This window comes from Vicugna pacos, chromosome 32, assembly GCF_048564905.1.
Source record: "Vicugna pacos chromosome 32, VicPac4, whole genome shotgun sequence".
Taxonomy (NCBI): domain Eukaryota; kingdom Metazoa; phylum Chordata; class Mammalia; order Artiodactyla; family Camelidae; genus Vicugna; species Vicugna pacos.
Window position 1 is genome coordinate 10,082,276 of NC_133018.1, and position 15,124 is coordinate 10,097,399.

The window sequence follows — 15,124 nt, forward strand, 5'->3', positions numbered from 1 at the left end:
AACTGATTCAAAACCCTAGGAAGCATTGCATGGGGTTAAATGAAACACATCTGGGGGCCTCATTTGGCTCAGGGCCCAGCAGTTTGCAACCTGTCACCTGGAAAGGCTCCAAGCTTCTGCCCCAAGAAGCGGAGAGTCTTGCTGCCACTCGGGTGCCGGGCCGGCAACCCCAAAGAAGTGTGCTGACCTCACTGTTCCGAGCGTTGCTCAGTCACCTGCAGGGCTGTCTGACTCAAGCCCCCTGCTCCTTTCCAGTGATGCTCAAGTACCAAGAAGAGAGTCACAGGGCAAGGAAACCCAAGGATTTTCAGATATTGGGATGAGAGGTCGAGTGCCTGCCACCCACCTCCTTCTCCCCCTTCGAGATAACATGGACATACAGCCTTTGAACTAGATGGTGACCTGATCATTTTCCGAATTTTTTTTTTTTTGAGTCCCAACCAGTAGTAGTTACCATTGATCTTGGGCTATCCACGTATCAGTGAACTGTTCCAAGTGTATTATTTACATTTTCTCCTTTTTAAAAAATATTATTTATTCATTTAGGTTTTTGGTGTTTTTTGTTTGTTCATTTTGGGTTTTGTTGGAAGAGGAGGTAATTCAGTTTATTTATTTGCTTATTTATTTTAATGGAGGTACCGGGGATTGAACCCAGGATCTTACACTCTAGTTCCCTCCCCCATATGCATTTTCTTATTTAATCCTCGCAGAAATCCCTTGAGCTCCTACTGTTGTCAGTCCGATTTTGCAGATAGGAAAACTGAGGCTCAGCGAGGCAAAGCAATCTGCCCAAGTTTACCTTGCTTGACGGGGGAGGGAGGGACTAGGCTATGAACCTGGATGCGTTTATCTCCATCCCTGCAAGACCACACACTCACTGGTGCCCTTCCCCTTCCGGGGCTGCCGCAAGTCCCCAGGCTGAAGAAACTTCTGTAGGAATCCCAGTGGCCCGCTGAGCCCTAACCCCTTATGTGATTCTCCTGCAAAGTCACGCAGCGGACGTCCTCAGGAACTTTGCAGCCGGGCCGAGGCAGAGCAAGGAGCTAAGAGGAGGTTCTAGGAGTTTGCCAAGGCTCACCAGCTGTCTGGCTCGCCCGCTGGTCCTGGAGGGGTTCTGGGGAGGCTTAATAATTAGAGCCTGATCCACGCTCCCTAAGGTGGAGCCAGAATTCCATGCTGGGGAGAAGGAGGCTCTGCAAACTGGTGGAAGAGGAGGGGGGCTGTCTCCCTCTCTCTCCAGTCATGGCCATGCCAGCTTTACACTGGGTGTGGAATTTAGCAAGCTGGTCAAGAGAGCCGGTGGAGCACTCAACAGGCAGCCCCCGCCCCAGGCTTCATCTGTTTGGGGCGGATGAATGTTCAACTGACCCACTGAATTCTAGGAAATCATTCGGTTATGTCTCCCAGCAGCCAAGGTCAGCGAAAAGAATGTGAACTCAGGCATCAGACACACACCTGCATTTTAACACTGGCATTGCCACTTATTGGCACCATGTGCTTGGCGAATCATAGGATTAATAATGGAAACTGTAGGGGGAGGGTATAACTTAGTGGTAGAGTGCATGCTTAGCATGCATGAGGTCCTGGGTTCAACCCCCAGTACGTCTTTAAAAATAAATTAATAAATAAACCTAATTACCTTCCCCCAAAATAATAATTAAAAAAAAAAAAAGGAAACTGATGGAACATGTTCTCTGTGCCAACATTTCTTTACAAAGGTCATTTCCTCCTCACAACAGCCCCTTGGGGAAGACTGTTATCCCATTTACGGATGAGGAAACTGAGGCACAGACAGGTTGAGTAACTTGCCCAAGGTCATGCAGCCTATAAGTGGAGAAGCTGGGATTTGAACCCAAGCAGACGGGCCTCAGAGCCCAGGCTCTGGTGCTAAATTAATATTTCATTTGTCCAAACGACCCCTTAGGTAAGTATCAAAATGAGTATTGAGTGATCCCTGGTGATGGAGGAAGAGGCTGGAAAACTCACTGTTCACAACACTGCAACTTGGCACGGTCTGTGTATTTATTCTGGGTTCCTAGTTTCTCAGCCTTGGCATCAGGTACACTTTGGAACTGGTCATTCTTCGTGATGGGGACTGTCCTGTGTCCTGCGGGTTATCGAGCAGAATCTCTGACCTCTACTTGGTAGATGCCAGTTGCAACCCTCCCCATCGTCATGGCAACCAAAAATGTCTCCAGACATTGCTATGTGTCCCCTGGGTAGAGTTGAGGCAACATCCTCCCCACTACCTCCTCTGCATTGAGAACCACTATTCTAGAAGGTGCCTAAATGTCTTTAGACTTCACAAGATTCACTAAATGCCTGAACACCCATGTATGAATCTGTTTAAAATCCATAGCTTTCTCTTCTGAGATCCATTATAAACACGAAGACCTCTACATGCTACAGGGCTACCTCCTGGGAACCCCGTAAGAATGACTGCCCTTGGTGGCAGGATAACATCCTCTTCCAAGGGGAGTCAGGATCCTAAGCTAACGACCTTCATTGACTTTGGGGGCAAACAAAGAACATTCATCAGTAAAATCAGTTGCTGGTCTGGAGACCAGATGGGAGAGTCGCAGAACTGGAAACAGGGAGGTTTTATCCTCATCCATCCAGCTCAGTCACTCAAGAAATATTTATTGAGTGTCTGCGATAGGCCAGGTGCTGTGTCTGGTGCCTGGGGCCACCTCAGCCCCTTTCCTCGTGGAGTGTGCTAAGCTCACCTGGCCATCCTCCTGCCTGTGTCCGTGGCAGACATCACTAATCGATCACAGTGCTGTCCCACTGGGCCTTCTGACTCCTCACATCCATGTGCCTGCTAACTGATTAGAACAGACCCAAGGGATAAAAACCCACTTGCCCTTTCATTTGGGGAATTCAATAAACGGTAGCTATTAATATCAGCTAGTATCCAATCCCACCTCAGGCTCCTTCACTATAAATAAGGAACCTGAGGCCCACACGTGGGGAGTGACTTGCTTTAGACACACAGTTGCAGATACAGGCCCCAAATTAAGGTATTTTTATGTCTTTCCCCGCTGTGTTCCTCATGGCTTCAAGGCTCAGCAACTGGATAACAGAACTGAGTGCGCAGCAGAATTCCTTATTATGGGTTCCTGCATTTTGTGTGTGTGTGTGTGTGTGTGCATTTGCCTCTTTGCCTCAAGAGCAAGTAAATAAAAAGATGTTTTTAGCCAGAGACAGAGGAAGGGGTTGCCCACCCACCCCGGCCCAGTTCGTTCAGGAAGAAGCCACACTGAGACCCTAGGAGAGCTGCTTCCTTTGATTATCTGAAGGGCCTGGTGATTAATGAGGTCCAGTCTCAGGCAGCTGCAGTTTCACAGTTTCTTTAACTGCTGCTAGCTCCACCAAAGACATGGCTCCTTTTAATGTTAAGAGGTGCTTCCCCTCCCTCCCTCCCTCCCTCCCTTCCTTCCTTTCTCCCTCCCTCCCTCCCTTCCTTTCTCCCTCCCTCCCTCTTTTCCTTTCTCCCTCCCTACCTTCCTTTCTCCCTCCCTCCCTTCCAGCTCTCTCACTCTGCTCTGTCTTCCAACCAGAAAGTCAGTACAGCAGTGACTCACCCCCTCCAGAAACAAGAAATGGGTGGTTGCAGGTAGAGTCTACAAGGCTGCCAATCTGAAGATCCGAGTAATCCAACTTCTATTCTCTTTGGGTGACTGGGGAGTCTTTCCAACTGACCTCTCCAGCCCCTGAAACCAACCAAGATCCCCTGGGCTACAATGGCTGCAGCCAGTTTCCCAACCCTGCCTTCTCTGGCCCTGTCCCAGCCACTTCCTGGAGGTTTTAGTCGTCAATGTTGGTCCACGTTGTTTCCTATTGTGAAGGAAAAACTGGGCTGGGCTAACAAGATAACTCACAAATCTAAGTATTGGAATACTGATCTGAGTTCTGCTAGACTAACTTGTAAATCTAGGTTAATTAGTGTTGGTTTGCTGTTCATGTTTTTTTGCTAGCCAGCTGGGTTTTCAAAGATACATATCTGGCTTTGGAATGTTGGTTTGCTGCCTCCCCGCCTCCACTTTTGTGATGATAATGCTGCTAAAACTGTTCCATGCCTATTGGCTGAATACCCCAAGCTTGTATTTTACCCTATAAAACCTCATGCGCACGTCTTGGAGGTGTTCAGAGCTTTGGAGCAGAAGCCCCTCTGAGCCCGCCGGTGTAATACATCTGAGTACTCCAACCCTCCGAGTGGTGCTTGTTTCTTGACTGGCCTGTCGTTTCCGTAACACTATCTCGCAGGAGGAGGGGCTGCAGCTGGGGTCTACATCCTGGAAAGCACTCTTCGAACACTCATTCATTCACTGAGCCAAGATACGTGTATTGAGCACCTACAGAGTCCAGCCACAGTCATTGCGGTTAAAATAAGGATGTAGACTTAGAAGGGACGAGACCTGGCTCTGGGACATACAAACTGTGTGGCCTCGGGCAAGGCCCCCTACTCTCTGTGCCTCAGTTTCCCCTTCTGCAAGATCAGGCTGAAATGGTACCTACTTCAGTGGTTGTTATGGCCATTGGATGAGCGCATGCGTGTTATCTTGCTTAGTACAATGCCTGCCGTACCAGGCACTGTTTTATTTTTATTTCGTGGCGTGCTGCTTGCTGTGGACCTCGCCTGTTACCTATCCAGCTTCCATATCTTCCTTCTTCCTTCCTAACAGAATTCTAAGGTTGTTGAGGTATCTACCCATTTCCCGGATCCAGGAGTAGGCTTTTGCTAGTCTAAGCCAATGGTTCTCGAAGTGTGGTCCCCAGACCAGCCGCATCAGGATCACCTGGGAACTTGTCAGAAATGCAATAATTGCAATGTCAGCTCACGTGCCCTGTGCCTAGGATGCGCCTTGTACTGTACCAAGTGATTCATCTCAATTAACCCTCCAGTGTAGATTCTGTGATTTTCTTCTTTCTACGTGTGAAAAAGTTAATGCTCAGAGAGGTCAATTCACTCGCCCAAGGTCACACAGCCAGGAGTGGCAGAGTCGGGACTGAATCCAGGTCCACTGGACTTCAGAGCCCAAGCATGTAACCACTACACCATCCTGCCTCTGGAGAAACTGAAGACTGATGAGGAGAGTGCAAGAAAAAGAACAATAAAGCAGTCAGGTTGTGTGATAGCTCAGAATGTGCCCCACTGGAATGGTGACTCTTCCTGAATAGGGCACTGAACCAGCTAAAGCTTGCCTGGATCTACAGAGATCTTGTCTCCTTTAAGCCCCATATTTAGAGTTTGGAGGACCATGGCTTCACCCATGGAAAGAATCAAATAGCCACAAAGGGAACCCTCAAAGACACGAAGTAACATACAGATAAAACAGTGAATGCTCAATCAATTACAGACCTGTAAGTTCCCTTCTTCCTTCTTGTTTGCAAACCTGTTTCATGTCCTATCTTAGGCTGGGCTTCCCCCAAAGCCTTGAGAGAGGGGATCCGGAGCAAATAGTTGCTTTAGGTGGTGATCCCGGGAGGGGTGGGCACCACCAGCGTCTTCCACGATCTGAAATGCACATGCTTGGGCTTCACTAGAAATATAGGATTTCAAGAGTCTGCAGCCTCAGAGCAGTCTCTTCTCTATGCCCGTCAGCACAGCTCAGAATTAGACCCCTACCAAGTTCTCAAGCAGCGTAAATTTTGTTACTTTGTCAAGGTCATCATGGAGATGACCCAGAGGACACACGCACAGGAGAGGTCGCCTTACTGTTTTCCTGCCATACTGGTCTGAGATGTTCCCCCAGAGGGTGGAGCTGGACATCATGCCGACAAAGACCACCTGTGAGGGGAGGAAAGACAGTTACTGTTAGACTGTGACACAGAGCACCGCAGGGAAAGGGAATGTCAAGTCCAGCTCGTGACATCACACTCTAGTAATAAGAATCGACCCACGTTTACTGAGATCTTGTTCAGATGCAAACACCATGCTATGTGCTTTGAGTTACCGTTTAAGCCTCACAACAATCCTATGGGGCAGGTGTTACCATTATCCCCATTTCACAAGTGAGGAGGAATGGAGACTCAGAGAGGGGAGGTCATGTGGCTGAAGAGCTAATATTATACCAATTTCTCACCAAACCCAAGAAATGTCTTGCCCTATGGCTTACGAAAATGTTAAAGGTTGCAAAGTACAGTTTGGAGGATATCAAAACAGAAGACACGCAACTGGGATGGAAACTGTAAGGTGTCAGCAAGAGGAAGCACTCATGGAGCGCTCACTGTGCGCTGGGCAAAGTCCTTGTTCCGTTGTTAACCCTGGAATAGAGCTGATGAGGTATGAATGATCATACCCATTTTGTAGACAGGTAGCTCGAGGCTTAGGAGGGTTAAGAAACTGCTCATTATCCTAGAGAGGTGAGGGTGGAGACAGGTCTTCAACCCAGACAGGATGACCTGAGCGTTCATTACTGTCGTATTCTTTGCAGGGCACTCACCAAGTGCTGGATACCATGCTGCGTGCTTTTTGTCTTACCCAATGCGCACACTCATAGCAGCCCACCCGGTAATAGTGGGTGCCATTATTATGCCCATTTTACAGATAAGGCAACTGAAGCCCAAAGAGGGACTACAGGCATTTCTCCAGACACATCCTAAGGCGGCAGGCTCCAAATTGGCTAGTTACACTGAGGAGTTCCAAGGGGGAAGCAGATTTGGATAATTTTAAAGGAATTAATTTCCAGGTCCTCAATTTCCATATAGACTCTTTCCAGAGAACAGGTTAGGGGTCTCACCTGTTCCCTGCCCTGCGTTCCCTTCCTCAACCACCCCGCCCCACTTGTCACTGCCCCGTCCTCCAAGAGCACATCACCGTGCATTGCTCTGAGGTTAAACCCTCCAGGATGCCTTCGAAAGAATACCGATGACACAGTTATAAATCCTTTGGCAAGTCATCTAAATTCCAACTCCATTTTATTATTCTGTTTTAAACGGAGGTACTAGGGATTGAACCCAGGACCTTGTGCATGCTAAGCATGCGCTTTACCACTGAGCTATACCCTGCACACACACCCCATTTTATTATTTTGAGACAAATTGACCATCTGAAGAAAAACAGGCGTCATCACTCTCATCGTGCAGATGATGAAATAGAGTCGGCAAGTGCCTCAGTCAAGATCACACATCTCAAGGTAACTAAACTACAAAATCCCAGATCTATGTGCTTGTGAAGTTCCTGAGTTGCACCACCTTCTTGCTAATATCAGACCAGGTCTTGTTGCCAAAGGCCCTCATGCCATTCCAGAACAGTTATCCACAGAAAACAGCATTCAGGTAGGTGTTGCCAGTTAGTAATAACTCTGCCACTAGCTAGGCTGTGTGACCTTTCCTAAGTGAATTAACCTCTCTGTGCTCATTTTTTCCTCGGCTCATAATAGTACCTATCTGAGGATTAAAGAGCACAATGTATATATGCATATATTATAGCAATGTATATAAAGCCATTTTCATAGTAAATGCTCAATAAATGTTAGTTTTTGTGAGTATCATTATTATTACCCTCTTATCCAGCCTGGCCATTCCCCTCCCTGTTAGAAGATCACCATTGAACTACCTCTGGCAAAAATTAAGGGTTCTGCCTCACCATTCTTCAAGCCTCAGTTCCAGGGAGCAGCAGCTCCTACCATGTATTGAACATATTCTGTGTGCCAGGTGCTATGTTGTTTCCAATCCTCACGTCACCTTCACGTGGGAAGTACTGGCATCCCCCTTTTGGAAAAGTGAGGCTTATAAGGTTTCACTGATATGCTCAGGTGGGTTCCAACCTCCCAGCCAATGAGCAAGATGTCTGGGATTCCCAGGTAGTTGGAACCCCTGGATGGGGTAAATCTGGCTGCAAACGAGATGTGTGAGGTGGAGAGGGGAGAAGGCAAGCGGAGGTCATGGCATTTCCATTCAGGGCTTAATTGTCTTCTGCTGAGCCCTTGGCAGCAGCAGGAGGAGGGGGACATCCTACAGTACACCCCGGGGGACCAGAACTGTGCAATAACAGGAGAGAGCTGCCGCCAGTCTGCCTACCGAGGTCAGCAACGCCACCTGCCAGCTGGGGAGCCGCCACTCGCAGTGCAGCTGCGGTGCCAGGATGCTCAGGATCATCATCTCCATGGCGTCGGCCATCTGCAGGGAGGAAGCACACATAATGAGGCCAGGATGCTGTCCAGTGCCGGGGACAGCCGGCCCCTCACTGACTCCACAACCCCAAGCGAGCATGTAGGAAATCCCTCTTCACCTCCTGCCGAGTGCCCCACCACACATCCAACACGCTGAAAACCGCAGTGGTTCAAACAGTGAATTCAAACACGGGAACTGACAACTAGACATGTAACATTCTTTGTGTATATATGTTTCTGTGGTTGAAATAAAATAAGGGCGTTCCCTGAATGAAGTGGGAAAACGTCGTATTTTGAAAATCTGAGAAAAGCGTTTTTATAGAGGTAGAGAGACAGCGATCTTTTTTCCTAAAGCTCAATTAAAGACTAGTTTGTCTTTGGTTCATACATCATTGTTCACATAGAATTGTCAGGAGAGTTAATAAATGTGACCTTTTAATGTATTAAAACATACTAGGAAGTCCCAGTCATTAAACATTGTGGTGCCTTTACAGGATTAAACAGACAGAGCAATGCAACAGAAACGAGAGTCCAGAAGCAAACTCATGTGGCCGTGGGAATGTGGTGGACGATAAAGGAGGCTTTGCTAATTGCTGGGGGGAAAATGATGGGGCAGGGGATTGACAATCTATTTGGAAAAATATGTACTTAAATCGCAGTCTCGCACTATTCATAAAAATCCATTTCAGTTGTATCAACAGTTTAGATGCGTTATTTGCCATGGGTACATTAGGGGATTTTGGCAGGGATCACGAGGCCCCTGAAGCAGGAGGCACATTTTGATCTGTGCGTATTTTTCAAAGGTGAATCTCATAGATGACGTCATCATCTCATAGTGGCCCTGAGCCTCAAAGGGTTGAGAACCACTTAATTCGCCAGAAGCTTTAACTCCTCCTAGAGGACAATTGCCAACCACACCCAACTCCCTGAAAGCAGACCATTCTCACCCAGGGTCACTCAGCATAAAACTGTTGATTCAAGCAACAGATCTGTGTGGAGGGTACTGTGTCCTTCCTTGTAAACCATGGAAACCCAGTTGAGTTGAGCAGCAAGGGTGTTTCTTGGAGAGTGAAGGGGAGCCCGGAAATACTTGCCCAAGCCAAGCCGGTGAGAACAGACAGCTTCCACTGAAATTTTCCAAATCCAATAGCTTCCACCGCATCCTCCACCATGAAAGTATCTGGGAAGGAAAAGGGGAAAGTGGAGGAAGGGGTCAGGGCATTTAGCAGTTGTCCTAGGATGTGGTGGGGAGGAAAGTCTGGGCACATCCCTGGCCAAGCTCTTTAAAGGCACACACGCTGCTTCTAGAACTCACCCAACGAGTGTGAAGGTTTATCTTGCTACAAAGTCCACTGCAGCATTGTTTTTACAAAAGGAAAAATTGGGCAACCTAGAATGTCTAACAGTGAATTGGTTAAATAAATTATTTCATAAATTATACATAAAATTTTATGTACCCACGTGATGAAATGCAACCCGTCTGTTAAAAAAATGCAGGTATAACGATACCTTGTTAATTAATTTTTAGAAAACAAAGCAAGATGGACCAGCAGAAGTAAGACTGAGTTTCCGCAGACTGTCGACAGGGTCATCTTTAAGGACAGCACTCACTTTTTTGTACATGTTGATCATGTCTGGATACTTTTCAAATTAACACATGTTATTTGTATGCTCAGAAAAAAATAAGGAGATAATTTTTAAGCTTGTAAGTGTTTTGAAAAAAGCCTAAAAGGCTAAATACAATGTGGTGTGCTGGATTGGTTCCTTCGACAGCACTGCTGGGAAAACTGGTGAAATCTGCATAAAGTCTGGAGTTTATCGAATCGTGTTCCATCCGTGTTAATTTCCTAGTTTTGACAAGTGCTGATGAGATCCTCGGATGCAGCTCACAGGAGGGCCACCCAGCACGCTCTTTTAGTACTTTTATTTTTCAGTTAACTTTTTATTTCGGGATATTTTCGATTTACAGAAAAGTTGCAAAGAGAGTACAGAGAGTTCTCGTATATTCTTCATGCAGCTTCCCCAATAATTTATTTAACCAGTGTGAGTCCTATAACAACATCAGTAATAAGAAAGAAAGAGTAATAATATAATGATGTGTTTATTTAGTGCATACTGTGTGTCAGGCACTGCGCTCAGGGCTTGATGGACATTATCTCATTGAGTCCCTGTCACAACTGTTAGCTAAGGCTCAGTCTTAGCCCCATTTTACAGAGGAGGACGTGGTGTCAATGCAGCTGGTATATTGTAGATATGGGAGCTGAGTCCAGATCAGCTCCTGCTTCTAACCTCTTCCTCCCCTCCCTCGCCAGTCATTGCCTCCTTATATCTGCCATCAACAGGCTTTGGGCTCAAGACATTAATCCTCTCTCAAGTTGGGAATCTGGGGCCTTTCAGGAATGCATGGAATGTTTTCATCCATCAGCGTCAGGTGATGAGGGGAGATCAGGTCCCCCAGGACTGCCTCAAGTCTCTTGTTTGACCCTCTCTGTTCAGAGAGAGCACAAGATCATGGGTAAGGAGCATGGGCTCTGAGGCGAGATGTCGTAGGTGTAAATCCAGCTTGGCTAAGTTCTAGGTGCGTGACCCTGGGCAGTGTATTTAACCTTTCTGTGCTTCAGTGTCCTCCCCTGCAAAACAGAGAAGGTGATCATAATAGTTCCAGCTGGAACTGTTGTGAGGGTTACGTGTGTGATGTGTGTAAAGTGCTTAGAACAATGCCTGGCACAGAGAAAATTCTCAGCCTGCGTCAGCTGCTCTAATCACTATATTCATCTTCACAACCACCACCACCACCATCACCACCATCATCATCACCACCCTCCTCCTCCTCATCATCACCATCACCACCCCCTTCATCATCACCATCACCATCATCATCACCACCACCATCACCACCCTCTCATCATCATCATCACCATCATCATCACCACCACAATTGTCACCACCACCATTGTCAACACCACCATTGTCAGCATTACCATCATCACTACCACCATCATCTCTATTGCCACCATCATCATCATGGCGGCTGCTGTCCTCAGCCAAGTGTTACTGAATAATGTTGAGTGGCAGGGATTGTGATGTAACCTTGCTGGCTGAAGAAAGCCATGTAGGTCCAGTCCCAACTTCCAGTGTCACCCTTGGGTCCTCCAGGCCCTCCTCCCTGCCCCTTCACAAGATCCCTCTGAGCACGCCACCTGGAGGGGCAACCCTGGCACCTCAGAGCCCCTGACTGTGGTCTGGGCTGATGCCCCAACTACAGGGACCCCTCACCGTCAGTGGGATTGGCAAACTCCTTGGGCACAGCCGCCCCATCATCCAGCTCGACAGCCTCTAGGCCTGCACGGACCCCTTCAATCTGGACCTCATGCTCTCCCGAAGCCGTGTCGTCCTCTGACCTTGCACTCTCGCCTGTGCGACGGAATTTCACCACCCTAGAGGACAGAGCAAATCTCGTCATGATGGCTAGAACTCCTTGACGGCCTTGCACGATAGCTCTTGTGCCCAAGACAGGTGAAAAGCTTTCTCTCATGGTCTGGAAAGTTGAATGGGTGGTGGAGGAGGGAGAACTTGGCATTTCTGTTGAGTTGGACCATCGGGTGGGTGACAACTTTAAGAGTTATGTATCAGGGTTGCCACATACAGTTGGACAGGTTGGACACTGCACAATTCCAGGCAGAACCCTATTCACATGGTAGGCTCTGTGACTGAGGAGACTTTTGTTCTAGACCTAAATACTGTTTGGAAGCATGTGTGTTTCAGAATTTAGACTCAGTCTGTATCCTATGGAAGTAACAATTTGGTCACCTAAGGGTTATCTTATACCCACAAAAAGTTGCCCACGGAGTTTTTTTTTTTTTAATTTAAAGTGGATGCCAAAGTTTTTTAATTAGGACAATTCACATAAATATCCAGATTTCTGATGTCTCTTAAAAAATTAGACTGTCTGGGGGGCAGGCAGAGCTCAGTGGTAGAGTGCATGCTTAGCATGCACTTGTCCTGGGTTCAATCGCCAGTACCTCCACTGAAAAAAAAAGAAAAGAAAAGAAAAGTAGAATTTCTGGCCATCAGGGCCCACATTCCTACAAGGGACCAATGTGGCTGTACTCGGGCTGTGTGCCCCCTATAGATGGGACACATAATCAGAGCCGACGACACCCTCATTCTCTCCAAATAACCTCCAGCCCTGATGGTCTCCTGCCACTTATCTTTACACCTGTTCTGTGTTCCTCTCCCTTGGCCCCCTTCTTCTGGCCCTGCAGACATTTGAGTTTGAGACCCCATGGACGCCGCTCTGAATGCAATACACTCCTTCACACTGGGCTGTCTCTTGTGACTCTGGGAAACGCCTTGGTTTTTCTGAGCACCATCTTCTTCATCTGGGACTCAGGCAAAATTACCTGTCTCTTTCCAACTTCCTCACCCCCAAACGCAAAACTCCTGCTATCTGCCAGCCCGGTGGTGGATTTCAGGGTCACGGCAGTGACAGGAGAGATGTGTCCCTGCCCTCGCAGTGGGGAGCCATACTGAATGAGTAACGCCCATTTCTACCAGGGCTTTGAAAACAGAAGTCTGTGGTGACATGGGTGTGAATGGCGGAGGGCTAATTGAGGGACTGGAGGGCAAATGTGAGCATCGTTTTTAAAAGTTAAAAATGGAGACATTCCTACATAAAAAATATTGCTATCATCATCCTCACCATCATTACCAATCAACTATCGTGTCATTCCCATATATTTCACCAAAGAACACCTGGTGCTCTGGCATAGAAAGGGTAAATCTTCCGATTCCAGAAGCCTGGGGGAAGATTCCCTGCTTGTGAATTTGGAGAAAAGACAGATGAAATCACAGAAGTTTTGTAAATACCTGAAACACCATTGGGTGGCAGGGCTCGGCTTGGAAACCTCCAGCTGTTGTCAAGGGCTGGAAATGTCGAGGCAGGACACAGAGTTTGCAGGCAGACCCGCTGGGAAATCTGAAGCTTGGATCTAACACTCTATCCCATCTCCCACCATCACCACCACTGTCTAGCAGTGTCGAGCCAGTGCTCTGTGCCTCATTCTAGGTGTTGTTTTCCATACGCTCTGTCTGCACCACAGCTCTGTGAGGTTGGCATTATTATCACCATTTTACAGACAAGAAAACTGAGGCTCCGGAAGTCTCAGGACTTACCCGTGGTCACGGAGCCAAAGAGGCATGGAGCCAGGGTTCAACCCCACTTCTGTCTGATCAAAACCTTGTGTTTCTGGCCAAAGATGGGAGACCACTCAGATTCTTCCATTACTGCCCATTTATTCCATTTTTTTCTCCATAAAAATATTTTATTTTGAAATATTTAAAGCATCTAAAATTAAATAGGTACCAATGAGAGAAATATCTATACTGCCACAGTCTAGCTGAAGGACTAGATACAACTATTAGGTTGAACCACATGAAATCACCACATTTGACCATAATTCAGTCGAAGCCACCGTGCCTCCTTTTCATTCTCCATCTCTCAGATCTTCATAGGAAGTACACTTCCTTGATCAGGAGTCTTTACAATCAGTGTTATTTGATCTAACCCTCACTGGATTAAATCAAAGAGGGAGACCATTATTGTCCCCACTGGATAAGATACACCTATAGTCTTGCTGAGCCTCGGTTTATCTTGTCTATAAGTTGGGTGTAATAATTTGGTCATAGATCGAATTCTTTAGAAGCAGAGTCTCAAATGGGATTCTTTTTTTTTTCAATAGTGGCAAAATACACACAACCCAAAATTCAACATTTCACCCATGTTTAAGTGCAGAGTTCTGTGGCGTCACATATATTCACAATGTGGTGCAACTATCACGACCAGCCATTTCCAGGATTTTTCATCGTCCCAAGCTGAAATTCAGTACCCATTAAACACTTCCCCCCCCCGGCCCCTGGAAAGCACCATGCTACTTTCTGTCTCTATCAATCTGACTACTCTAGAAATCTCATGGAAGTGGAATCATTCAGTGTTTGTCTTTTTGTGATTGGCTTATTTTACTTAGCGTCATGTCCTCAAGGTTCAGTCATGTTGTAGCATGTGTCAGTATCTCCTTCTTTTTTAAAGGCTGAATAATATCCCACTGTATGGATAGACCACATTTTATTCATCCATTCATCCGTTGACGGACACAGCTTGCAAGAACTGAGGCGTCAGCCTGGTTGTCTCTGGTATTAGAGTCCTGGGTCCTAATCACTGAGCCTCAGTGCCTCTTCCGAGCATTCACATGTGTCTGGGGAATGAATGAAGCCTGAACTCAGCTGTCCTGTACGGGTGGGTTTGCCAAAGAGCGGATAATGATGTGATCTGGAGCAGGCATCAAAGACGTAGCTCGGTTCCAGCCTGGCAGACAGCTCTGCAGGTTTGTGCAGGGGTTCTTGAACTGGATGGAGCCTCAAATCCCACGCGGGGCTGGGACAACACAGAAGTCTGGGCTCCATTCCAAAGGGGCCTGATTCAGAAGGTCTCCATCTCCATCACAGACTGAGATTTTGCATTTCTAACACATTCCCAGGTGCTGCTGCTCTTGCTGATCTGGGGACTGATTTAGTGCGTCAGAGGCAGAAGAACGACTCTGCTGTCCCCGCCTTCCCCATCCCTCATCACGAAGCCATCATGCTGGGGGACAGGGCCCTCGACTCTGCTGGTTGCCTGCAGCTTACCCACCTCCCCCCTAGTAGCCCAGACCCCCTGTGACACAGGACTCAGGCAAACGCCCCTGCAGTCCAGAGCTGGGGCATCCCTTGCAGGTGGAAGGCAGATGTCACCGGGGAGCAAAAGCTGGGAGACAGACTGCTTTAGGCTTGGAAACCTGGGAGACAGTGGGAATCTGGAGCTTCGTTTAATCAACACTTGCCCAGTGTGCGTGCAAGCACCATTTGTTATCCAGAGTGTGTATTTCCTGGGGGTAGCTTTGGGGAGATGTTCATGGAGATTAAGAGGCTGCTCTAAAGCCAGTAACATGCCTACAAACTGAATCTCACAT

The 15,124-nt window shown here is 47.4% G+C and overlaps 2 protein-coding genes across 6 annotated transcripts in view; one reads left to right on the forward strand and one right to left on the reverse strand.

Moving 5' to 3' along the window:
* SVOP (SV2 related protein) overlaps positions 1–11,550 on the reverse strand; it is a 46,436-nt gene extending 34,886 nt beyond the window's left edge. For 2 of the 3 annotated variants that reach the window (XM_072953671.1, XM_072953670.1), the window contains exons 1-2: positions 8,026–8,118; positions 5,720–5,791 (exon numbers count right to left, since the gene is read on the reverse strand). In XM_072953671.1, the coding sequence (XP_072809772.1) occupies positions 5,720–5,791; positions 8,026–8,112 (159 nt within the window). In that variant the 5' untranslated portion in view covers positions 8,113–8,118. Of the gene's footprint in view, positions 1–5,719; positions 5,792–8,025; positions 8,125–9,211; positions 9,298–11,393 lie in introns of those variants that run through there. The other variant, XM_006204753.4, reaches the window with a different exon arrangement.
* The window catches only part of USP30 (ubiquitin specific peptidase 30), a 48,859-nt gene continuing 44,969 nt past the window's right edge, over positions 11,235–15,124 (forward strand). The window contains exons 1-2 of one of the 3 annotated variants that reach the window (XM_072953668.1): positions 11,235–11,633; positions 14,654–15,029. The gene's annotated coding sequence lies outside the window, so the exon portion shown is untranslated. The remainder of the gene's footprint in view (positions 11,634–14,653; positions 15,030–15,124) is intronic. The other 2 variants (XM_072953669.1, XM_072953667.1) reach the window with 2 other exon arrangements.